This window comes from Dreissena polymorpha, chromosome 2 (genome assembly GCF_020536995.1).
Source record: "Dreissena polymorpha isolate Duluth1 chromosome 2, UMN_Dpol_1.0, whole genome shotgun sequence".
In the NCBI taxonomy this organism is placed as follows: Eukaryota; Metazoa; Mollusca; class Bivalvia; order Myida; family Dreissenidae; genus Dreissena; species Dreissena polymorpha.
Window position 1 is genome coordinate 31,235,707 of NC_068356.1, and position 27,265 is coordinate 31,262,971.

General features: G+C 38.7%; 2 protein-coding genes and 1 long non-coding RNA gene across 14 annotated transcripts in view; all 3 read right to left on the reverse strand.

Annotated features, from left to right (window-relative positions):
* LOC127866471 (uncharacterized) overlaps window positions 1-23,271 on the reverse strand; it is a 63,175-nt gene extending 39,904 nt beyond the window's left edge. The window contains exons 1-3 of one of the 2 annotated variants that reach the window (XM_052406999.1): window positions 20,910-23,271; window positions 19,738-19,914; window positions 14,482-15,697 (exon numbers count right to left, since the gene is read on the reverse strand). In XM_052406999.1, the coding sequence (XP_052262959.1) occupies window positions 15,414-15,697; window positions 19,738-19,914; window positions 20,910-21,165 (717 nt within the window). In that variant the 5' untranslated portion in view covers window positions 21,166-23,271 and the 3' untranslated portion in view covers window positions 14,482-15,413. Of the gene's footprint in view, window positions 1-14,481; window positions 15,698-19,737; window positions 19,915-20,909 lie in introns of those variants that run through there. The other variant, XM_052406998.1, reaches the window with a different exon arrangement.
* Window positions 160-3,112, reverse strand: LOC127866472 (uncharacterized). The gene is made up of 4 exons (XR_008043015.1): window positions 2,963-3,112; window positions 1,502-1,575; window positions 643-825; window positions 160-264 (listed from the first exon to the last, which is right to left on the reverse strand). It is a non-coding gene; the product is annotated as an uncharacterized LOC127866472 (long non-coding RNA).
* Window positions 23,272-24,914: 1,643 nt separating the features above from the next.
* LOC127866473 (WD repeat-containing protein on Y chromosome-like) overlaps window positions 24,915-27,265 on the reverse strand; it is a 46,919-nt gene continuing 44,568 nt past the window's right edge. For all 11 annotated transcript variants that reach the window (XM_052407002.1, XM_052407003.1, XM_052407000.1 and 8 more), the window contains one exon: window positions 24,915-26,020. In XM_052407002.1, the coding sequence (XP_052262962.1) occupies window positions 25,730-26,020 (291 nt within the window). In that variant the 3' untranslated portion in view covers window positions 24,915-25,729. The remainder of the gene's footprint in view (window positions 26,021-27,265) is intronic.

Genomic DNA, 27,265 nt, shown 5'->3' on the forward strand with positions numbered 1-27,265 from the left:
GGCATTATAGTGACCAGCCAGGCAGCCACAAACTGTATATGGACCGAAGCCGTTCATAAGCATCAAATGAACAATATAAAAGCCTTGCTGAACGTTCAACCTGTTTCTAGTACATGTTCAACTATTAATGTATGTAGAAATAAAATGGCAAAACACCAATTAAATATTGATATTTATTTGTTGTTTTTTTTGTACTGGCAAATATTACAATAATATATTATTGATATAAATGTCCAGTCGAATCCGTCCTGAAGGGTGCTTGTCCTGAAAGAAAGGAAGAGTTATACTTATTTTTTATGAATGACACATTATTGGCTAAATGAACAATATAGGTATGCGTAATATTATGTCTTTGATGAAAATACAATCTTCATAATGGACAGCTATTTAAATATTAAGTGTATTATTTCGCTCTTAAATTAAATACGTATTTTATCGGTCTATCACAAGTATATAATTTCATGCTGAAATTATATACTTGTGATAGACCGATAAAATACGTATTTAATTTAAAAGCGAAATATTAAGTCAAATCGTATTGGCCTCAAGGGCATCGATTTAATACGATTTTTTTTGCATCCCTTTTAAACCAACAATAATTTACTATTATCATTTGCTGTGACATTATTACCAGAATTGTACCTTTTCGGTATTGTTTTCCTATCTATTCGCAGCAGTGCACCCCAATCCAACCGCACCTGCCAACTTTACGATATCCACTCGGACAATACAGAAATCTACAAAGGCAGGCTCCTACATCAGATTCGTCCATCATTTCGCCATCATATTCGTTTATGTTTTCACCACTTCTAATCCCGCCAATGCCTGTACAATAAAATAGACCGAACGATGGTGTGTATGTGTTGTTATATAATTCCTTTTTTTCCAAAATAATTGTGTTATACATTGAGAATAATAAATCGAGTTGTAAATAATTGCACAAAACAACCGACCCGATACTCTTCAAAAGAACAATGCGATTGACTGTGACATAATTTACATGTTTTTAATTATATTGGGCCATTTAAGTTGTTCCGTCGGATTGAGCAATTTACCGCCATTGTGGTTGGGGACACCGAGGACTGAAATAAAATATAAAGAAGCGGCGTATATACAATGACTCAAAAGGATGCGTCCATTGGTTTTGCTAGAAGACAACTTATCCACCATGTTTATTAAACATTGGCTTTTCACGGAGTTTACAAATGGTAAGCTGTACATTACACATTTGTGATCTAAATGATTATTTGAATGCAATAACATGTTCTGAATTTGTCCTCGACTTAACAGATTGTGGAAACTAGTAAAATTTTATGAAAAAAACGTCTTGAATTATTGACACTTTAAATAAACATTATTTTTTTTAGATTAATCAAATAATTCATATATAAATAAAGATATGGGCATAATATTCTCTTCACATTAAACTAAGTATACACGTTCTTGTTTAGCTGAAATAACTATTAAACGAAAAAGGTTTTTAATGAAAATGTTGACTTACCGTACGCGGCTGCCAGACAGACGACCAAGAAAGCGCAGAGCAGTGTAGACTTCATGGTGGATGTTGTTCTTCTCCTTGAAGCAGATAAAGAGACAAATAGAGACTGCTTCTTTTATTCGACTTGAATGCAGCCTGCATAAAAGCGAATGATCGGGGAGCAGTATTTTATTAGAGAGTTGAAGTTGTATACATTTTAATTAAAATATTGACATATGCAAAAATTAAAAAATACAATTCTTATAAAATAATATAGTAAATATTTTAGATAACATATGCTATTAAATGCTTTAAACAATCATGTATGACATTAATTGCGCATTTTCTTTAAAAATACAATTAACACACTACACTACGATTATGTATATTAACTATAACTTATTTGTTTTTTGTGTTTCTCATTTTACAAGGAATATCGTCCGCTAAGATCCATTAATGCATTTGTGTTTATATCACGTTTATTGTCAGTGAGGAATGAGATTTGGCGATCCAATGCATATAACAAGGAATCAAAGCAAAAATGATTGTAGTGATAGTGTTATTTTATACATGCTTCGGAAGTTTACACAAAAGCGTCGTTGAAAACCCTTGGACGAAATGAAAAAGGACACGTGATGTACTAAATAGAACATTTCTTACATGGGCATCCCCCGAGCAAGAATTGTCACGGTTAATGGCCGTATCTTAAATTTTCAATGATTATGCATTTTGCGCTCGTTTAATATGTAAAAGTAATAGTACAAGTATTAGTTAAGTAAAACATACTTGACCAAGCGAATTTAGTTGCAAAGACACATGAAATAAATGAACGTCTTGAAGATCTAAAGCATGTCAAGCAAAGGCGTGTTGTTATATATGTGTTTATTAATAATCTTTATCTTGTGCATGCGTAATGCATATCCATATTCTTGACGTTAAAGGAATCTATTTGTCTTATTGTATCGACCCTGGACCGGGACTTCTATATGACAACGGTCAGGCTACGCCATTGATGGAATTGACCGCTATCCATTAGAAGTACAAAAGGCAAAAATATCGTGTCGTATTCAATTGAATTTGGAAAATAATAAATGTGTAATGTATAGTTATGCATTATATTTATTGAAACCTTTTGTCACAGTGACAGTTATAACACAATTTTGTGATGCCTAAAGCCTTCTATATTTTCAATCTCATTTACATTTTAAGTTTTACAATGGCACCTTTCACACCCTGCAAACTGATATATTTATGAATTCCAGCATATCATCCTCTGTAAATTTTATATAAAGTAGGGTGCTCTGACAATGGTTAAAACCCGAATTCCCGAAGGTAAATAACCAAACAATTACAGAATGTATTCGTTTATAATGTGTCGAAATACCCGATCAACCCTTTTCAAATAAAGAAATCGTTTATTGATATATGAGCTAGATGAAGAAAGATCTAATAAATAACATAAATAAAGACAAAGTGCCAACTCACCCTATAAGCTAGAAATTCTCAGTAGTCGATTGAAATAAACAACGTCGAGGTCGTCTTTTTATACCTATAAAATTACGGATGTCTAGAAGTTGTTTATTTGTGCGGATGTGGGTAAAAAAAACACTTCATATTTCGATTATTTTATTAATGGCCTATCTAGTATAAATTAAATCAGCAGTTAGACCATCACAGCAATGCACAAGGTTGTATCTATATATGCCTGACCTCGGAAGTGTTATTTTGCTACTTAAATAGAAAACATACTCGAAAAATACTAGCTTTTGATAACAACACACTTAAGATATCAAAATAATAGGAAGACGATTAGAATTCATACTAGGATTTATACACGGATCTAAATCTGTTTTAATCCTGAATACTAAGTTTGTCAATTATTGTGATATATATTTCGGAAATACGACTTGGGGTGTTTACGAGTAATAAGTGACCTTTATCTTTATTGTTCATTCCGGAAGCGATTTGACCAAACAGGACGCTTTAGTAATGAAAAGTATGAATCAGCGTTCTGGTTCTTTATCTTTATTGTTCATTTCGGAAGTGATTTGACCAAACAGGACGCTTTAGTTATAAAAAGAATTAATCGGCGTTCTGGTTAAAATATAATCAAAGTGAAACTCTCATTGCATCAGCTTGCCCGAATATTTTGCTTAAGTCGCTTATTGTATGGAATATTTTTTTACAATTTCAAAGTTGATGGTGTTGTTTAAAATAATAGATATGTTGTTAACTTTACAAATAACTTTCATTTTAAAGTCACTATCACGCTCACCAATACATACGGCTACTGTATTATGCTAATTAAAATCATTCGACAACAAGTAGTACCATACGATGGTTAATTACAATAGGAAGACCCTAAAAACAAGTAACATTGATGTAAAAACGTTATATTACAAGCATTCGACAAATAATGCTTTAATGGCAAATAATGCTTTTTGTCCCTGAGCGGCTAATTTAGTTTTTGCAGCCGACCAGCATAACTTTGGGGTATATAGAATGCCCATATATTTATAGACGGACGCTGTATTTACTGGACAATTATTGAAATACCATTTCTCATAGTGACGTAATGGACCCCCATTTCTAAATACCATAACCTCCGTTTTTTTAAGATTCAAATTCATGCTTGTTAAGGTACAAAATTCTGCAATAGCATTTATCTGCAACTGTAAATTTACAGCAGTATCTGCACAATTTGCAATATCAATAGCAAAAAGTATACAAAATATGTCATGGATATCGTTTGTGACAAATATTCCTGTATCGCACTTTTGTCGAATAAATGAACACATATCAATCATGTATAAACTAAAAATAAACCGCGAGCACAAGTCGCCCTGTCTAGTGCCGATGTTACAAACAAACGGGCTCGAAATAGCGCCGGGGCTCGTGCGTTCATAACTTTTAAGTTTGGAGTACATCGAGGCCAAGACCTTAAGTACGTTGTCCTGGATTACTTTACGCATAAAGCATGTAAACAATGTATGATGCACCAAGGAATCGAATGCCTTTTAAAAATCCACATATAACACATAGAATCTACCCCCAGGCTTAGAAATATATTTTTGCACCAAGCTCTGTAAAATAAACATATTATCGGTAACCGAATATCCTGCTCTAAACCCAGCTTGCGCCACATCAATTCAATCTAATTCATTTGCCATCCTGGTTAATTAAACAGTTATGTTGCCTGCAAATATCTTGTACATAACGTCAACTAAAGATATACCTCGGTAATTTGAAGGATCACTTCGCGAACCCTATTTATATAAGGTACGATGATACCGGTACTTTCACTCCAAGCATCAGGAAAGCTTTCGGAAGATAAAATCTTATTGAAAAGTACATTTAATATAGGGGTTATAACGTGTTTAGTATTTATGTAAAATTCCGCCCCGATCCCGTCTTTACCTTGAGATTTTCCACGCTTCAGCTTACTGACACTTGTTTTTATTTCGTCGTCTGTAATTGGCGAGTTCAATATATAATCGGCCTGGTCGTTATTATACGCATTCGCATTTACATCAAAATTGTGAAGTGGGTTTTCTGATTCTTTAAATAGCAAAGATTGAAAGTATCTAACCCACTCATTGGGATTGATAGGTGCATGAGTTGTTTCTGTAGGCCTATTTCCTTTAATAACTGACCAAAAATACTGCGGATATTTACGGGAGTCAACTTTACGTTTTTTATTTTGGTATAGAAATATTTTTGCGTGACATAATTTTTTGAAGGACCGACGTGCATTTTTGTACAAATTAAAATCGGCCGGTTCATTGGACCAACGAAAACGCCAGAGCAACGAATATTTTTTTCGCTTGGCCTAACTACACGCGCTATCCCACCAGAGCGGATTATTTTGGTAATTATTAAAATTGCGCCTATTGGTGCGCATATCCTCCGCAGCGGTTTTATAAATGGAGATAACGAATGCACAGCATCGTTTACATTTTCATTTATGCAATTTAAAATATCATCACGGCATATTTGTAAGTTTCCTGACAGTATCTTTTGAAATGAATCACAATATGTATCATTCCACTTATAAGTGTCATAATTTTGAGTATCGTTTGGTGAGGAATCGTCGTCATGGTTTTCGTGATTTAGGGAGCCTGTAAACTGTAATTGACAGTATACAGGAAAGTGATCAAAAACATCATATGGTTCAACATTAAAGTTAGAAATGGGAATAATTATGTAGATACACTATGATAATCTACGACACTGTGGCCCCCATTTGCCACGCATGTAAAATTTCCAAGTTTATCCGAATGTAACCTGCCATTTAGAATGTGAATATTATGCGTACAACATACTTCAACTAATGACAAAGTGTTAGTGAGCTAGGAGCTAGCTTTGAGCTAGTGCAGTTATATGCAAGGTACTTATAGAAATTATCAATTGTATTATAAACTTTGCACAATCTGTTACAGAACGATGATAAACGGATTATGGACAAACCTTGTAAAGAAGTTCATCAAAACATAAAACAAATATTAGCATCAGACCTTTTATAAATGTATGATTAACCACCCTTACGTTTGCTTCTAACATATTATGCAAGAGCATATGGATTAGGAGTTGTACTCAGTCACACTTCCGGACGGCGGCCAATAGCTGGGAGTTGAAATTATTAAAGTAAGATTGAAAAAGAATCCACAGAAATAATTTGGGGCGTCAATAAATTTGTTTATGTATGTTTATGTTTATTTAGAATATGCTCATGTGCAACAAAGTAATTGATCACAAACCATTGTGTTCCATTTTCAGTTTATACAAGACATTAAGTGTGACAACAAGTGCACGATTACAGCTATATAAACTTTGACATACATATTAAATAAATTACAAGAGTACTAAAAGGCACTGTAACTATTACAGTTTATCTAGGCTACCATTAAAATATACAGAGGTTAACTCAATTGATGTAACCGGGACTTTCGTTAAATACATTGATTAAACATCGGCCAGTGACCTGCAGCAAAGTTGCACAAGCAACGCGAAGTGATCAGAGCTTTTCGCAAGATCATGAAATGTTACCAATGGAGAGACGAAGTATAGAAGCCTTAAGAACAGAAACTATACTTTAAAAGAATGAATGAGTTTTTTTATGTGGGGATTCTGTTGGGAATGCAAGTTATTGTTCAAACGGCTCTTCAGGACAAAGAATTAGAAATGCTACATAAATGGAACTTAGTGGTAGGGAAAATGAAAGCAATTACGGAAAATGAAAGCAATGGAACGGATCTAAATGTTGTGGCCTTCCATGGACCCTTAAACTTAACACCTGAAAAGATTTTCGGGAATCGCTTTCACATGCATTTTATGGGACACATATATCTTAACTTGTTTTGGGTGGATGCATATTTCAAATGGCCAGTAGTTAAAATCAAGGAAAAATCAATTATACAGCATTCTAATGGAGCCTTTAGAACCGTTTAGAGAGTTCACTCATAGCATTATAAAGACACTAGCACACACACAGACACTTCCAAAAAGTATATACCTGTAATCAATCATAGACAAATCAAATGACCATGATATTAAATGTTTAACGCAACGACACATTTTATAATACGATTATTCTATTGGTCTTCAAATAGTCATACTACTTCCCGTGCTATGATTATTCCTCAGCCCTCTTATTGAAGGTAATATACCCTTTGTCTTGCAGGCAAATATTCACTTTTTAATTTCTGAGATAAGAATATTAAAATCAGTCATGCTAATGCTTGTACTCCCTAATAACATCGTTTGAAACGAAATCTCAGTATATTTGTGCACATTATGTGACCCTAAAATTCAATTACATAATTTATACTGATGAAAGTGGGACCGTTAAAACGCAAGTATCAACGTTTCTGTAACATTACATTTGCAAACGTAACTGACGTTATTTTTGACTGAAATAATGACATTTAAGAAATAGTACGGCTTCGGTCCATATACAGTTTGTGGCTGCCTGGCTGGTCACTATAATGTCATTGGGACCGAAGTGGAGTTTACTATTTCTTATATTACACCGAAGAGTTTCCCCCTTTACCATTGTTTATCCCATCATCAGACGTGCATTGTCGAAATAAACCACTGTGAAATAAATTTTCCTCTATTTCAGCAGTGCTGAAATATAGCTGTCACGCGCGGCGAAGAATGTTCATATTACTCGGAATCAACTATAAAATAATCATTTTAGAAAAATCGAATCAGATTCAACAAAACAAACAATTTGATACCAAGATGTAATATATTTTTAACACATAATGCAGCTCAAAAAGCCATATACAGTAGACTATTTACAAATATTAAGTGCGCGTAATCGTGACGTCATTATTAACACGTCATACGACACAATGCATGTTGTTTCACGCTAAAGATGCAGTTGTTTAGTGTCTTTTTTTTCATAATTTCTTAAAAATCGGGGACGTAGAGGTATGATAAACAGAAAAACAGGTTAGTTACTGATCTTTTTGTAATGTATTAGGCTCGACACGATTAAAATAATGAAACAATGTTTGCTTAAAATATCTTTGGGATTTTCCGTCTAGTTCGATTTTCCTATTCTAATTTGTATTTTTAAAGAAATCATTTACGACTTAGAAAATTAATGGGATAAATCGAATACTAGGTCGGTGCCGAATAAAGCAAAGTTTATCTTGCTCGGCACGAAAATCTGAACCACTCGCCAAGGCTCGTGGTTCAGATTTTCTAAGCCTCGCAAAATAAACTTTGCTTTATTCGACACCGACCTAGTATTCTCTATATGTAGTGTGTAGTGTTGTACGATTGATTATGGTTTAAAAGAGATAAACTGAAGAATTTCGCAGAATAATGACGTCATTTCGTTAAAAAAATGACGTCATTTTACAGAAAAACAGTGCAAATTTAGTGGTGTGTAATCCCGAACGGTCCATATACAAAAAAAATAGTGACCGGTCCATATACTATTAGGTTCATCTATCGCATTTTACAGACTGAAACCGGTCATATAGATATAGAAGGACCAATATCTATGAGGTGTAATATTTTAAAATATTTAACAACAGTCTGATCAATATTAAGCTTGAGCAATGTATTTGGATTTAAATTGTTATGTTATAATATTATGATTTTCGTTTACACTTCAATTGTTCTTAAATAAGTCATGGCCCATTGTGTGGTTGGGGCGCTCCTTCACCTGTATTAACCCAATAATTAACCCCCTGTGCTATGCTATAAAATAATAGTTCAAGGTGTTCAGCCCATATGTAGACCACATTTCATGATCCCATGTCCCTGATTTCACAAACATTCTTCAGTCAATTTTAAAGGAATAAATTAAACTGACTGTTTAAATTCCAATAAAAATAACAAAGATTGCTTTGTAAAACATATTAAATGCTTAAAGTTATTTGTAAAGTTAACAACATATATATACTATTTTAAACAACACAATAAGCTTTGAAATTGTAAACAAATATTACATACAATAAGAGCAACTAAAGCAACACACTCGGGCAAGCTCAGGGCCGTCGTGGGCCGTCGGCCGGTAAGACTATAGCCTGACCACTTTTTGACAAAAAAAAATGAGAAAAGAAGGCTGAGCTAGGAGATGAATTGCTAAATCTCCTCTGAATTAGACATATTTTATCATGCGTCCTTATTTAAAAAAAAAAAACACCGCAGATTTTCAATACAAAACTGATGATGTTGCAAAAGGGATAAAATCCCGGTAGTTCTATCCGTTCTCTAACTTCGTTGTTTTCCGATGGTACAAACGAGCCACCGTACACTCCATTTTTCCCGGATGTTAATACCAGAAGATGCAGACGAATTTTTCACGGAGTAAAGGGCATCTTCCCTACAAAGTTCATGTACCTCGATACTATAATTCAATAAAACGTATGAAAAAACATTATTACCGTTCTTGTCGTTACATTATGCATCAAGACTTACTGTCCAGCGCCGTTTGAAACCTTTGTTCACATACATTTCAACTAACTGACATTTTAAACACACGAGTGATTTCATTGGTCCAATGCGGAGGTGTGTCTTTACAACTGGAAATTTCATTCATAAAGACTGCATGATCATTGTCAACTGGGTCATGCGAGTTGTGTATCGTGTTATTTCTTAAAAGTTGACCCAGCATTTGTAAAAATATTGCAAGACATATACATTTCCAGAAAGCAAATTCATTTCTGCGTTGAATAAGACCAAGCTCGTGAAAATCGCTGCATAATTGATGAAGATATGGCTGTTCAAAGCGATGCACCCCGTTCAGGGGCGTAGATAACTTCCCAACATGGGGGGCGGTCCAGTTTCTGTACTGGGAACATAAAGAGGTTCGTTTGAGAGGGTTGTCCTCTCCCGTGGTTCCGAAAAAAAATACAATTACAATTAATATGGTGCGTTTTGGGGGAACTTTCATGTTGATATAAATGTAATTATTTTCTTTCCAAAAACTCTAATTACAACATAAAATTAAGTAAATGTTTATGTATTTTAATGACAACAACCAATACAATATGACATGATTAGTAAATAAAGTAAATAAAGTATCCACATTTCGAGCACTATTAAAATACTGAACCAGGATGAATAAATATTATTAAATTAAGTTAAATAAACAAAAATTACGGATAATTCATTTTTAAGCCAGTATTTATCATGCACTGTTCGCGTAATGTTAATGCCAAGTGTCTCATTCTATGAAAACTTCCCGAAGATAGTTAACCGTGATTCATTCACACTGACGAACTCATTGCCAACATCTAACAAGTCCATTGCGTCGGTAGCACACCTGTGCACGTGGAGCGTCATGAGGTGGGTGGGTCTCTCCTGTGTCATAGACGTCCGGAGGTACGTCTTCAGGCGTCTCAGGCCGGAGAAGGACCTCTCGCTGGTGGCGTTGGTGGCGGGCATTACCAGGACGTGGCGGAGGACGCGCGTAACCTTCGAGAAAAAGAGGCGAGACTCAGGAGGCAAGTCGCGGAAGAACGTGACAATGTCCGTGATGGTCTTGACCTTCTTGTCCCGTACGGCGACCTGGTGCGTCTCCAGCTGAGTGGTAAGCGCCTGCTCGTTGAAGTCGTCCCTGTAGAAGTCCATCACGCTCCGCAGATGAGTGGCGTAGTCACCACCACGGCGCAGCACACAAGAAGGTCTTGGAGGGATCTGTAGGTTTTGTAGCCTGGCTGATCGAATCTGTCCTTGATACACGCGATCACTAAGTCGAATGCTTCAAAGTAGACCTGGCGGTACCGATCACGTGCTGTGGCTGGATACTCGTGGGTCCCGGTTCCAACGTCATAGCGTTTCGGCATCTTGCGTCGCCTGGGAACCACTGGCTCTCCTACGTCGACGTCATCGAGCTTGCTGTTGACGTCAACCCAAAACTTGTCGAAGGCATCGTCGGAGCGCTTGCTGGTCAATGTTTCCACCGTCATTGAAGCAACTGCCTGACCCTCTGATGCTGACATGTCCTTCTGTTGTAGGGTGCGGCTCAAGTTGTCTGTATGTCGCAGGATGATGTAACCCAGATGGACACCAACGAAGAGGTCGAAGCTCTCCATGTGGGACCGCACGCCTACTATCCTGGAACGGATCTCCGAGTCTTTGGTCTGCTCGTAGCAGGTGTTCCACAAGGTCTGTAACACAGTGTAGTTGTCTAAGACACTACAAAATCTTGCTGCACGCACTGTCCATCTCGTTGGACACAGTACACGGAACCCAGGGGTATCGGGGCTCATCTCCTCCTTCAGGGTCTGTAAGGTACTGTCCCTCTTTGGTGAAAACTTAATCAGTTTGGAGACTTCATGCACTGTATCCATGGTGTCGCGCAAGAGCTTGCACTGACGTACACAGTCCCCAATCGCCAGATTGAGCGCATGTCCGTAGCAGTGCGTGAACACAGCTCGCTCCTCCTTTGCTAAGATGTTGGTCGCCACACCATGCTTCGCTCCGGTCATGTTGCTGGCCCCGTCATAACACTGCCCTCTGCACTGGCTCAAAGATAGGTTCATTCTTAGAAGAGTGTCTTCTATGACCGACGTCAATGTAGTGGCGTCAATGGAATTTACTTGGTGAAACCCAACAAAGTCCTCGTGCACATTTAAGTCCTCGTCCACATGTCTGAAGACTACCACCACTTGTTCTCGGTTGGACTTGTCTGTTGTCTCGTCAGCCATGATTGTGTAGAACTCGTTTGTCTTGATGTCGCTGGCCACTTTACAGAGGATGCGCAGTGCCATGAGCTGGAGAATTTCATTCTGGATATCAGGGGCGACGAACTTGTCCCGCTTCCGTTCCGGCGTTTTGGGGTGATTTTGAGTTGCATACCTTGTTATATAAATATTATATATTTGATAGTGATTTTTTTTTCAGAAAAGTTAATTTTTCGTTATAATATGATTATTTATCATTCAAAATGATGTTTTCACTAATTAATATCATAGCAACACGCTAACCACCTATGAATGTAACATCCGAATTTAAAAAAATCAACTCGTCGTTTACAATGCACTAATGTAAATAATACCTTCTTAATCGTTTATTGACGTAAATAAATGATCTGTTAAAAATGTTATTCATAAGTAAAACTCGTTTAATGAAAATTACTAATACATTTACAGTGCGTATCTAAAATTCGTATCTTAAACACCATCATTAAATAAAACGACACAAATTATGTAAGCAACATCCATGAATAAAATACGAAACATGTCTTCTGGATTTCGTAAAAGTATTATCAACATATTATTGCAAAATCAATTCGGTGCATTAGCATGTTAAGTTATTTCTTGACTAGGTATGATATTTAATATTGGATTAAGTGTATGCCTTACTTACAAATCATCATCGTAATCGTCTCATAAAAAGTATCCTGCATGTGTCATCATCGTCATCGACACCACTACCACCACCACCACCACCACCGATGTCCAGCAAGATAACCAAACCAAACCAAACAAGTGAACGCGCTATTCTCTTCCCCTCATGATGCTCATAAGACCACGTTATACACCATAGTCAACGACAACATCTGTATGAAGTCGCCGGACCCGACTATGTCTAGGTCCGTGCATATAAACCTTCTTTTTTTTTGGGGGGGGGGGGGGGACACTGCAATTCACACGTCACGTCTTCCCTTACTCACCTCTACTACAAGTCCTAAAGGCCAATGACCACGAGTCGAAGCCTCGTCGCATACGAGAACAAGATCATCTACTAACATATTTCTCTGACTGTTATGCCATTTCTGGCGTACCTGTAAATTTGGGAGATACTCCTTGAGCCATCGTCACCAGAAAATGTTCGCCAGGTACTGAACCTGTCTCCATCATCGCCGACAATAGTTATCTCCTTTCTGAAATACTTCTGGAGGGAAACAACTTTTCGGGCGAAGTAACAAAATTTTGTTTGGCGACAGCGGTTCTGGATCACGGGGATTATCACTTACCTGTGTAATCGGTCGGTCATTTAAAATATTTTCTACTTCCGTGCAGAGAGTTGACTGAGCCTCGTCGCCCAGCAGGTGTTCGCGTACTACGGAGTTATTTGCGTTTTTGAAAGATCGTACCAACCTCTCCAAACCCCGCCCATGTGGCTTGAGTATGGAGGGTTGAAGTGCCAAGCGATTCCCCTTTGTTGCAAATGCCTCGAAATTCGGCTCTGATTCCATTCATGCATGGATTCACGTAGCTCCTTTTCGCAAGCCGTTAGATTTGTGCCATTGTCACTGTTTACCTTTTCTGGATGGCCTAGACGACTTACAAATCGCTGCATTGAGCTAATGAACGAATCAGTAATTATAATCTCTATGTGAACAGCTCTCGTGCACAAACATGTAAAAAGGCAACCATACCTTTTCAGCTGCCTCCTGTCGGATTTGACGTACATTGGTTCAAAGAAGTCCACACCAACGTACGTAAACGGTAGTTTGTCCGGCTCAAGTCTTTCAACTGGAATTTGACCCATTTGTTAAGATTCAGGACGTTGTTACATTAACATATGCTTGTTGTTGGTTCGTTTCTTTTGGGCATGTCTTTTGACACATGATGTTCATGTTTGTACGTAAGTGATTTATCGGCTTATGCTGTTTTCTTGTAAATGCGTTCGTTCTGTTTTGCGAACTGATATGACTTTTTTAGTCCATTCAAACGAGCCAATACATATATCCAGCACGGAATCAGTTACGCTATATCGAAAAGTCCTACCCAATATTTCCGAGCCAAAAAATCGACTCACAGTAAGGATATGCCATAATCCTGCTTTGATACCAGTGGATCCATTCCACATTTATGGAACAACGTTTCATAAGTAGGGAATTACGTTTCATGAATATTCATAAGGCCAAACATGAGACCAATGACTTTTACGCTTTAGAAACGGTATGTTTATTTGAGTTGGAAATTTGGAAACATACATGTTACGTACAAAATAAAACATATCAACGACATCATATAGCTTGTCAAACTATTTTCTACTGCAAGCACGAATTAATAGTTAACTATTATTTGAAAACATATAACAAACCTAAAACATTAACAATGAATAAAAGTGACACTTGATTGTACCTGAAAATGAACAGACATCATCATGAAAGCATGTTACTAGTAGTAGTAGCATATTAACCAATATTTTCAACTTGATGTTTATCTGCACACAAGAAACCTGCGAATAATTGATGTTTACGGGCATCCCTTTAAGCTACAGAGTGTAGATATGGTAAAAGCCGTCACAACCCAAATTTTTTTTATACATGAACGTTTACCCGCATTAATGAAAAAGTTACTTAACAAACTAATTGATATTGCGTGTATTTACTACATGGTGCTACATTTAACATAAATATGGTGTTCAAAGAGCATATAACATCAGTTCGAACGGTGAACATATAAACGCACATGTTATAAGCATCAAGCGGATTATTTTCTGTATTTAATTTCAGGTCAGGGGTTGCAGGCTCGAAATTCGGCTTTTGCAGTTTTAACGCTCACAACTAATGTAGAGAGGCAGTTTTGCAAGTCAGTCTGCTTTTAGATACGCTAGGAACGATAACTGCAGGTCAGTCTGCTGTAAGCTACGCTAGGAACAATAACCACTGCCTGTCTGCACTATCTGCAGTAAAATTATGCAGACGACGAATGCTAGAAGCGTCTGCTCTACTACTGCAGTGTTTGTATTTAATCAATAGTGTTTAACAGCTTGTAAGACGACATTGGCCAGTCTAGTGTTTATCATTGAAATCTGTACATAGTTGCTGCTTTCAAGGAAAACGGAGTTGAATGCATGTCGAATAAGATTAGCCTGTGCACACTGATTACCCTGTGCAATGCGCACAAGCTTATCAAGGACAACACTTTCTGATTTTATGGTGTTTTTTGTTTAAAGACAGTCTCTGGTACTGGGATGACAATTAATGCATATGCATTAAGCGCCGTTTTCCAAAAAATGAAGCTTAAATTATCTTTTTTATTAATGATTTGGAAAAAAACAACATATAAACCTGTGCTTTAAGACACACTCTTTATACATTTGAATGGGGTGCGTTCATTTTAAACTTGCGATATAAAAAGCTTTAACATAATTTTGAAAATTGAGTTGCGTCTAAGATTATACAACAGCGAACAACTTAAGTGCGTTCAGCGCTTTGATTTTATGTGACTATATTTAGGTAAGAACTCATGCTAGTAGAGAACTTAATTGTTTTGACATTTCAATATAAAGTATTAACATAACCGTTAATTTTCATTGAATGTGTGATACAGTTAAAACTATATTTTACAATAATACTACATACTATACATACAATTTCAGGCCCATATCTTAAGCCCATATAGTGCATGAATATAGAATATTGTTCTTGGTTTTATACAAAGGGACAATGAAAAAAATCACGCACACGTATTTACACACCCAAAACGTAAATTTGTAACAGTCCGCTTGCAATTCACAGTCGCGGGTTGCTGTAACGATTAAACTGTTCGTCGTTGTCCGTGGCAACCATGACGTCTACTTGGTTGCAGGCCTCGTGCAAATGGATGTCACGTGACAGCGGCACGCAGTCCGGACAGAAGTGCTTGAGGAACACCCGCAACGCAATGACGGCGCCCATGATGAGCGAAACGGCGCCCCCTGCCGCGCCGAACCCGATGGCTACCAGGGAGCCGTGTACGTTCCGGTGGCGAGAGGCCGCGGAGCCGAACATGCCGGTCGCTATGACAACGAGTAGACCTGAAACCGTAATGGCTTGTACAATTTGACATACCGGCAAGTGAATACATAATCTAATTAAGAGTACAGTCCAACATGACTTTATTGTCAATTGAGAACAACGGTCACCTGTCAACAACGATCGGTCTGGTTTTCCGCGACGAAACTTCTTCTATATCACCCGAAAAAACCGTACACCTGTCTACAATGGCCAACGGCCACAGCATTTCACTCACAAAGCCATACTTGACATGAGAATAGCGCTCACGAGTCACATGTGTTTGTATTATGACGACATGAGGATGATACGATAGTTCATTGGGCAATTTCTTACAAATTTTAAGGAACTATCGTGTTTGAAGCCTAAATAATGAAGTAAGTGTTAAACCTTAATAAGACAACGAGTGTTGAACCTTAAGAAGACAGCAAGTGTTAAACCTTAAAAATGCAACCAGTGATGAACTTTGACAACACAACGAGTGATGAACCGTAACAAGGCAACGAGTTTTGACCATAACACGGCAGCGAGTGTTGAACCTCAACAAGACAGCGAGTGTTGAACCTAAATAAGACAGCGAGTGTTGAACATTAACACGACAGCGAGTGTTGGACATTAACAAGACCGCGAGTGTTGGACATTAACAAGGCAGCGAGTATTGAACATTAACAGGGCAGCGAGTGTTAAACCTTAACAAGAAAGCGAATGTAGAACCTTAACACGACAGCGAGTTTTGAACCTTAACAGGGCAGCAAGTGTTGAACATTAACAAGGCAGCGACTGTTGAACCTCAACAAGACAGCGAGTGTTGGACATTAAAAGGGATCTTTTCACGCTTTGGTAAATTGACAAAATTGAAAAAAGTTGTTTCAGATTCGTAAGTTTTCGTTTTAGTTATGATATTTGCGAGGAAACAGTAATACTGAACATTAACCATGCTCTAATATAGCCATTATATGCATCTTTTGACGATTTTAAAACCTAAAAATTATAAAGCGTTGCAACGCAAAACGATTGAATAATTTGGAGAGTTCTGTTTTTGTCATTAAATTTTGTGAAACTACGAAGATTGCTTATATAAGGTATAAAATACGTCAAGCATGTGTATTCGGCGGAATAGCTCAGTAGGCTAAAGCGTTTTTGCTTATGGGACTCTGGCAGGACTCCAGGGGTCACTGGTTCGAAACCTGCTCCGGTCAATGTTCTTTTCCTTTTTTTATTTTTTTTCTTGATTTTTTACTGGAGCTTTTATGATCCAATGTTTACATTTATCAATATAAAGCATTTAATGAATAAGTTAAAAAAAAATGCCAAAATCTGTGAAAAGGCCCCTCAAGGTTGCAAGTGTTGAACATTAACAACGCAGCGAGTGTTGAACCTTTACAAGGCAGCGAGTGTTGGACCTTACCAAGACAGCGAGTGTTGAACCTTAACAAGGCAGCGAGTGTTCGACATTAACAAGGCAGCGAGTGTTGAACCTTAACAAGATAGCGAGTGTTAAACCTTAACAAGGCAGCGAGTGTTGGACATTAACAAGGCAGTGAGTGTTGAACCTTAACACGGAAGCGAGTGTTGGACATTAACAAGTCAGCGACTGTTGAACATTAACAAGTCAGCGGCTGTTGAACATTAACAAGACAGCGAGTGTTGGATCTTAATAGGGCAGCGAGCATTGAATCTTTAGTTCTTTACAAGACAACAAGTGTTGAACATTTTCAAGTCATCGAGTGTTTAGTCTAAATAAGGAAGCGATAATTGAACCTTTACAAGACAGTGAGTGCTGTACCTAAACATGGGCAGCGAGTGTTAAACCTAAACAAAACAGCGAATGTTGAATCTAAACAAGACAGAGGGTGTTGAACCCTAACAAGACAGCGAGAGTTGAACCTTAACAATGCAACAAGTGTTGAACCTTAGCAAGGCAGAGAGTGTTGAACTTAACAAGACAGTGAGTGTTGAACCTAACAAGACAGTGAGTGTTGAACCTAACAAGACAGCGAGAGTTGAACCTAACAAGACAGCGAGAGTTGAACCTAACAAGACCGCGAATGTTGAACCTAACAAGACATCGAGTGTTGAACCTAACAAGGCAGCGAGAGTTGAACCTTAACAAGGCAGAGAGTGTTGAACCTAACAAGACAGCGAGTGTTGAACCTAACAAGACAGCGAGTGTTGAACCTAACAAGACCGCGAATGTTGAACCTAACAAGACCGCGAGTGTTGAATCTAACAAGACAGCGAGTGTTGAACCTTAACAAGACCGCTAGTGTTGAACTTAACAAGGCAGTGAGTGTTGAACCTTAACAAGGCAGCGAGTGTTGAACCTAACAAGACAGCGAGTGTTGAACCTAACAAGACCGCGAATGTTGAACCTAACAAGACATCGAGTGTTGAACCTAACAAGACATTGAGTGTTGAACCTTAGCAAGGCAGCGAGTGTTGAACCTAAAAAGACATCGAGTGTTGAACCTAACAAGACCGCGAGTGTTGAACCTAACAAGACCGCGAGTGTTGAATCTAACAAGACAGCGAGTGTTGATCCTTAACAAGACCGCGAGTGTTGAACTTAACAAGACAGTGAGTGTTGAACCTTAACAAGGCAGCGAGTGTTGAACCTAACAAGACATTGAGTGTTGAACCTAACAAGACCGCGTGTTGAACCTTAACAAGGTAGAGTGTTGAACCTAACAATACAGCGAGTGTTGAATCTAACAAGGCAATGAGTGTTGAACCTAACAAGACAGCGAGTGTTGACCCTAACAAGACCGCGAGTGTTGAACCTAACAAGACAGCGAGTGTTGAACCTAACAAGACAGCGAGTGTTGAACCTAACAATACAGCGAGTGTTGAATCTAACAAGGCAATGAGTGTTGAACCTAACAAGACAGCGAGTGTTGAACCTAACAAGACCGCGAGTGTTGAACCTAACAAGACAGCGAGTGTTGAACCTAACAAGACAGCGAGTGTTGAACCTAACAAGGCAGTGAGTGTTGAACCTTAACAAGACAGCGAGTGTTGAACCTAACAAGACAGCGATTGTTGAACCTTAACAAGTCAGCGAGTGTTGAACCTAACAAGACAGCGATTGTTGAACCTTAACAAGACAGCGAGTGTTGAACCTAACAAGACCGCGAGTGTTGAACCTAACAAGACAGCGAGTGTTGAACCTAACAAGTCAGCGAGTGTTGAACCTAACAAGGCAGCGAGTGTTGAACCTAACAAGGAAGCGAGTGTTGAACCTAACAAGACAGCGAGTGTTGAACCTATCAAGACAGCGGGTGTTGAACCTTACAAGGCAGCGAGTGTTGAACCTTAACAAGACCATGAGTGTTGAACAAGACAGTGAGTGTTGAACCTAACAAGACATCGAGTGTTGAACCTAACAAGACCGCGAGTGTTGAACAAAACAAGACAGCGAGTGTTGAACCTAACAAGACACGGAGTGTTGAACCTAACAAGGCAGTGAGTGTTGAACCTTAACGAGACAGCGAGTGTTGAACCTAACAAGACAGCGAGTTTTGAACCTAACAAGGCAGAGAGTGTTGAACCTAACAAGGCAGCGAGTGCTGAACCTAACAAGGCAGCGAGTGTTGAACCTAACAAGACAGCGATTGTTGAACCTAACAAGATAGCGAGTGTTGAACCTAACAAGACAGCGATTGTTGAACCTAACAAGGCAGCGAGTGCTGAACCTAACAAGGCAGCGAGTGTTGAACCTAACAAGACAGCGATTGTTGAACCTAACAAGATAGCGAGTGTTGAACCTAACAAGACAGCGAGTGTTGAACCTAACAAGGCAGAGAATGTTGAACTTACAAGACAGCGAGTGTTGACCCTAACAAGATAGCGAGTGTTGAACCTAACAAGGAAGCTGATTCGGAAAGGCGTACTCCGCGTATATGGTATTGTCTGTTTGAAGAAAATCTCTTTTAATCATTCATCCACTGTACACTTAAAGGCTATATTTGGTAAGTCTGGACTGCACATGATAATCTTAGACGCCCTGTACATTCATGCTTCCCAAAAAACACTCTAGAAGTATATAATATTAGCGTTCACATACCTGACAGAAATGATCCGAATGCCGCCAGGATGAGGCCGACATTGCTAGGCTGCCCTTTAAACTTCTTCGATACTGTCTGTTGGCGGCGTTTCCAGCACGGCCACAAAACGACAATGGCTCCGAACAGTCCCACAGTGTACAGACCCTCTGTGTCACGCACTGTCTCCATGTCCAACACTGTTACGGGGAAACATGGGAAGATTTCAATAATTGAGTCGCGCTCTGAGAAAACGGGGCTTAATGCATGTGCGTTGAGTGTCGTGCCAGATAAGCAAGTGCAGTGACAACTCTTCCATTTTTTATCACAGATGGTTAGCGTGTGGCTATGATATAAATTAGTGAAAACATTATATGAATGATAAATAATCAAATTATAACTAAAAATCAACTTTGCTGGAAAAAAAAATCACTATCAAATATTTATATAACATGGTATGCAACTAAAAATGACCCGAAAACTGTCTTCGATACTGTCTGTTGGCGGCGTTTCCAGCACGGCCACAAAACGACAATGGCTCCGAACAGTCCCACAGTGTACAGACCCTCTGTGTCACGCATCACTTTGAACAGCCATTACTTCATCAATTGTGCAGCGATGAATATCATAGCCACACGCTAACCACCTGTGACTTTTATGGTATTTTTCGTTTAAAGGTAGTCCACACTTGCGAAAATTAAGTTTTGGCGGAAAGTGTCGTGCCTGATTAGCCTGTGCGGACTGCACATGCATCAAGCTGCGTTATCTTTGAGCGAGTCTCATTTTATTTCTTATTGTGGGGGGGGGGGGGAATATGTGCATTTTTTAATTGATTATTACATTTAATGATATACTTGAAAGCGTCTATACAAAATAATATTATGAAACTTTGTAATTTCTCTAAAATGTTTAAAAATCTTTTTTTTTCGGAAACTACCCGGCATAGTATTTAATTTTGGATTGTTTGTGCAGCGTTTACAAATATGCGATTGAATTAAGTTTAATGAACTTATGTTTCGTAAAATCGTTTTTTGTTATACTCTCAGACGTGTGTTAATTTTCTCCTCTTTTTTATATTTAGTGTCACCTAAGTTTTTAACTGTTCTATATCAAATCTTTTATATAATGAATTAGGCAATTAAAAATACTTAAACGTATATTTGTCCATTTATAGCATTTTAATATCAATACTCACATAACGGCACTCCGTCAAACGTGTGGTTGGCATTGAGCCAGTTGTACAGCTGGTAGTAGGTCCGAGTACTGCACGACCAGCGTTCCTCGTAGCACTGGGTCACGTACCACAGTGCATAGTCCTGCGCAACTTTCAGCCGGGGGTCATACACGCGCAGCCAGTTGGGCAGGAAGAAGCCGAGCATCTGCAGGATGGCGGCAGCGGCGAGCAGGATGAGGAACAGCGTTGCCCAGCGTCGCTCCGTAGCCCGATGCATCCCTTCTGGTACCGGAAGTGGTGTTGTTTGAGCGCTCACTACAGGCGTGTTCCGGTGTGCCTAACGTTGCCTATGGCGTCTTGTAGAACCTATGAAGGTACAAAGACTGGTCCTGCAAGTGTTTTACGAGAAATTGCCAAAAGGCGTGTGTAACGGAGTAAGCTGTGTTCAACTGACTGGATGCGTGCATAGGAGAACAGTAACTACTTGGTTTGCGTATATTGTGTTCAGTCTACTAAAGGCGTCCTTAACAATGTGCGTAAGTATCTTGGGCTTCACTTAGCGTCCTTCACGATGCCCGTTAGTATGCTGGCCTTCACTTAGAGTCCTTCACGATGCCCGTAAGTATCTGAGCTTCACTTAGCGTCCTTCACGATGCTCATAAGTATCTTGAGTTTCAGTTAGCGTCCTTCACGATGCTCGTAAGTATCTTGGGCTTTACTTAGCGTCCTTCACGATGCCCGTAAGTATATTGAGCTTCACTTAGCGTGCTTCACGATGCTCGTAAGAATCTTGGGCTTAACTTAGCGTCCTTTACAATGCCCGTAAGTATCTTTGGCTTAACTTAGCGTCCTGCACAATGCTCGTAAGTATCTTGGGCTTAACTTAGCGTCCTTCACAATGCTCGTAAGTATCTTGGGCTTAACTTAGCGTCCTTCACAATGCTCGTAAGTATCTTGGGCTTAACTTAGCGTCCTTCACAATGCCCGTAAGTATCTTGGGCTTAACTTAGCGTCCTTCACAATGTCCGTAAGTATCTTGGGCTTAACTTAGCGTCCTTCACAATGCCCGTAAGTATCTTGGGCTTAACTTAGCGTCCTTCACAATGCTCGTAAGTATCTTGGGCTTAACTTAGCGTCCTGCACAATGCTCGTAAGTATCTTGGGCTTAACTTAGCGTCCTTCACAATGCCTGTAAGTATCTTGGGCTTAACTTAGCGTCCTTCACAATGCCCGTAAGTATCTTGGGCTTAACTTAGCGTCCTGCACAATGCTCGTAAGTATCTTGGGCTTAACTTAGCGTCCTTCACAATGCTCGTAAGTATCTTGGGCTTAACTTAGCGTCCTTCACAATGCTCGTAAGTATCTTGGGATTAACTTAGCGTCCTTCACAATGCTCGTAAGTATCTTGGGCTTAACTTAGCGTCCTTCACAATGCCCGTAAGTATCTTGGGCTTAACTTAGCGTCCTTCACAATGCTCGTAAGTATCTTGGGCTTAACTTAGCGTCCTTTACAATGCCCGTAAGTATCTTTGGCTTAACTTAGCGTCCTGCACAATGCCCGTAAGTATCTTGGGCTTAACTTAGCGTCCTTCACGATGCTCGTAAGTATATTGAGCTTCACTTAGCGTCCTTCACAATGCCCGCAAGTATCTTGGGCTTAACTTAGCGTCCTTCACGATGCTCGTAAGTATATTGAGCTTCACTTAGCGTCCTTTACAATGCCCGTAAGTATCTTTGGCTTAACTAAGCGTCCTGCACAATGCTCGTAAGTATCTTGGGATTAACTTAGCGTCCTTCACAATGCTAGTGAAGTATTTTGGGCTTCACTTAGCATCCTTCACAATGCTCGTTAGTATCTTGGGCTTCACTAAGCGTCCTCCACAATGCTCGTAATTTTCTTGGGCTTCACTTATCGTCCTTCACATTGCTCGTAAGCATCTTGGGCTTCACTAAGCGTCCTTCACAATGTTCGTAAGTATCTTGGGCTTCACTTAGCGTCCTTCACAATGCTCGTACTTATCTTGGACTTTACTTAGCGTCCTTCACGATGCTCGTAAGTATCTTTGGCTTTACTTAGCGTCCTTCACGATGCTCGTAATTATCGTGGGCTTAACTTAACGGTGTCATTCAGTATCACCTCCACATCCAATGTTATCGCAATCGAGTGTCGGATGGTGTCACTAACAGAAAACATGACAATAATAAAACTTTAAACCGTTAAACGTTGTATTGTTATATTCGTGTAAAGTTGAATAAGTTCGCATTTTTACATCTACATAAATAAAACCTGACAGTTCAACGTCTTCGAATGTGAAACGCATGTACACGTACGTCCATAATATACGATCAATCTAGTTATAGATCTGTGAACACAGAAAAACAAATGCCGTAAAGCAAACAAATGTATGCAATATGCTGCATTTAACCTATTTCAAGCAAAATTACAGACAACAAGGGCAAAATCAAATCAATCATTAAAAACATTGTACGAAAAAAATGCACCAACCTCCGACCATTAGTCCAAGCAAAGACCTGCGAGACTTACTTGCGCTGTCATGTAATTTGTTTTACAAATCTCTTCATCCCGCATACTTCCTCGGATCCCGAGGGATCGATTCAAGTAATGAATATATTACAACCAATGTCTCCATTGCGGACATTATTATTCCATGGGGAATCCGTTACTGGGACAGTTGCGGTATTGGGTATGAGAAGTTACCATAACTACGAAATACAAAAAACGTAGACTAAACAATATTGACTTATTACAATCGTATGACAAAAATGCCTTTATACTTGTATAGTTATATATTGTTAATGCTGATCGTGAGTGAATGGTAACATGGTAATTAAATTAACTGGAAACGTTTATCAGCGTCGTTACATGCTCAGCAAAAATTCTGTGTAGTTTGACGGTTTCGTTGGCTGGGTCAAACATAATATGAGCCTTGTTCTGGGAAAACTGGGCTAAATGCGTACACTGTCGTTCCAGCTTAGCCTCTGCACAGGCTTAGTGTGAAGGCTGATAAAGGACTACACGTTTTGCCTAGGCTAGATTTCCGTTTCAAGAGGCTCCTTTTAAAGGAAAAATTCAATGAAAGCGGAAAGTTTCGTCCCTGAATAACATTGGGTTGGCGGTTTGCACAGGCTAATATGAGAATACATTTTGCGCAAATGGATTAAGCCCAGTTTTCCCATAGCGAGGTTCATTTTACTCGAATAGTAGAACTTAGGTATATGTCATCGCCACACTCGAAATGTGCACCTTAATATTCTACTAAATACATTCGGACGACATCTTTTTTCTCGCACTACACGTGCTATCTAGACAGAGGATAGGCTACACGTATAGTAAACAACACCCCTATCGAATGAAGGTTGATTATTTTCATTTATGTCTGTTCCTAAAAGACGTGTATACTTTACATGCGGTTTATCCTTAATATGCAAAACATCGTAATAATTCGACATGAAAGTGACAACATATAAGGCCCTTCTGAATAAACTTTGGATATCTTTCCATAACGACGATACATTCGAAAAGGAATATATCAAATAAAATCAACAACTGTCATGTATGATCCCCAAACCTGTGTTTTTCCACGGACTCTAGATTATCAATATACACTCCGTGGTTTTTCTAACACCAAAATTCGGTAGTAACGTAAACCTGTCGTAAGATCACTGCTAAGTCAGGTCGCCGTGGCGATCGTAAGGTCACAGGTTCTATCCCAATTTTTAGAGCGTTCTTTAGATCTCCCCCATGGACACCAAGAACTGGAGCTATCCTAGGAAACGGACTCGAGAGCGTTTCAAATCAACCTACGACTTTCAATGCAATGGAACTAAAATAAACAGGTTTAAACTAAACCAAGACATGGCCAAATCACATATCCATCAATAAACAACTAGTCAGTGGGAAAAGCTGCCGTACACCGTTCATTCTGTGATCATAGTATTACAACAAATGCTGCAAAACACATCGTATTATTATTTTAGTTATTATAACAAATAAATGACAAAGTATTAATTTCAATTTTAATTTCACAACAGTTTGCAAAACAAGAACAATTACGGTATCACAGCACTTAACATATTTGCATCAATGTCTAAAGTTATACATCAAGTAGGCAATGTGTGCACTTATTTTCCCTTATTTATTTTATAAACAACACATTATAATTTAATAATTTGCGAAATACCTGACACCATGCATTCAATATAATGTTGTAACCATATTGGTGACAAAAGTAACAATTTACAATTTCACCACAAGAATCTACATTTTCATCCAAGCACAGAGCACTTAATATGCTACCACATATTAAACAATTTCACATTGAAAAAAATGTGTAATCAATTTAAACACTACATAAAAATGTGTTGTTTAAACCGAATTGTTGGTAGACAAAAAAAATTAGACTCGAATACAAAAGCCATTGACACAATGGTTACAATTTCAATCAAAAGTAGATTGGGGTGGGGGCAGCCACTTTTCTTTTCACATATATTGGTATGGATGAACGCAGTCATTTTTTATTAACATATATTGGTATTGATGTCCACCTCTGACTTTCAGTGGACAATATATATATATATATAAACAAAATTACTTTATTTAATGAGCTGTTTTAGCACACAACAAGTTAATAAAACCTTTATATACTAGTTTGTTCGATGGTCTCTTATCAAGTTAACTTGATTTCAGTATTGAAAATGATATGTATTCTTTATCACATACTTTCAATATATATATGCATAATGTAATTTAAACATCAGTAACTTTAAAATCAAGGTTCATTTCAGGTAAAAGCAAGCATATCTAAATACAGATCACGTAACTAGGCAACAGTGTGGTGTTTCTTAAGAGTTGGAGCAGCAAACACTCTTGGTGTTGACCTCATAGACGACCTTGATTCCTTTTCTCGGCTCCCAGCCTTACTGCCTGGCACCACCTTCTTAGGGGCCACCGGTTCCCCTACCTGGTCTCCACCCTGGGGAGAGTCCCGACCACCATAGCTAAAGTCCATGTTCATGACCATGTCCTCTGTGAGATTTTGTGATGTGTAACCCTTGCTGATCATACGCGAGCTCAGGGGCATGTTATTTGGTATCTTTATATCAACCACGGTCTGAAACCGAAAAAAAGAATGGACCCTCGCTCTGATAAAACTAGGGTTAATTGCATGTGCATTAAGTGTTGTCCCAGATTAGCCCGTGCAGTCCACACGGGCTTAACAGTGATGAAACTTTCTGCTTTGATAAAATATTTCGTTTTAAAAAAGACTCTTCAAAACGAAAATCCAGTTGAGGCGGAAAAGTGGTGTCCCAGATTAGCCTGTGCTGACTGCACTTTATGCTTTGATACGACACTGTATGCATACACAGTAAGCCCGAAATCCCAGAGTGTTTAAAAAAAATAAAATTGTTAGGACATTTGAAATGTGGGGGCAAACCTTAAAAAAATCTGATGTAATCTACCAATGATTTTACTTGACACATACTTCTTCTGATGTGTTTCATATAATAAGTAGTTCTTTTACAGCTACCTCCACAAGGGATTTGATTTGTTTCAAGAGTTACCACAGTCTCTGATTTCCCTGAACAACTCAATGGGAGGATGAATTATGACACATCAATTAGGACCTCAGTTGAAAAAATCAGTTTGTCAGTTATATCTCAGATGCATAATTTTATTTATTATGCCCCCCTTCGAAGAAGAGGGGGTATATTGCTTTGCTCATGTCAGTCGGTCGGTCGGTAGGTCGGTCAGTCGGTCGGTCCGTCCGTCCACCAGGTGGTTGTCAGACGATAACTCAAGAACGCTTGGGCCTAGGATCATGAAACTTCATAGGTACATTGATCATGACTTGCAGATGACCCCTATTGATTTTGAGGTCACTAGGTCAAAGGTCAAGGTCACGGTGACCCGAAATAGTAAAATGGTTTTGGATGATACCTCAAGAACGCATACGCCTAGGATCATGAAACTTCACGGGTAGATTGATCATGACTCGCAGATGACCCCTATTGATTTTGAGGTCACTAGGTCAAAGGTCAAGGTCACGGTGACCCGAAATAGTAAAATGATTTTCGGATGATAATTCAAGAACGCATATGCCTAGGATCATGAAACTTTATAGGTAGATTGATCATGACTCGCAGATGACCCCTATTGATTTTTAGGTCACTAGGTCAAAGGTCAAGGTCACGGTGACCCGAAATAGTAAAATGATTTTCGGATGATCACTCAAGAACGCATATGCCTAGGATCATGAAACTTCATAGGTAGATTGATCATGACTCGCAGATGACCCCTATTGATTTTGAGGTCACAAGGTCAAAAGTCAAGGTCACAGTGACCCGAAATAGTAAAA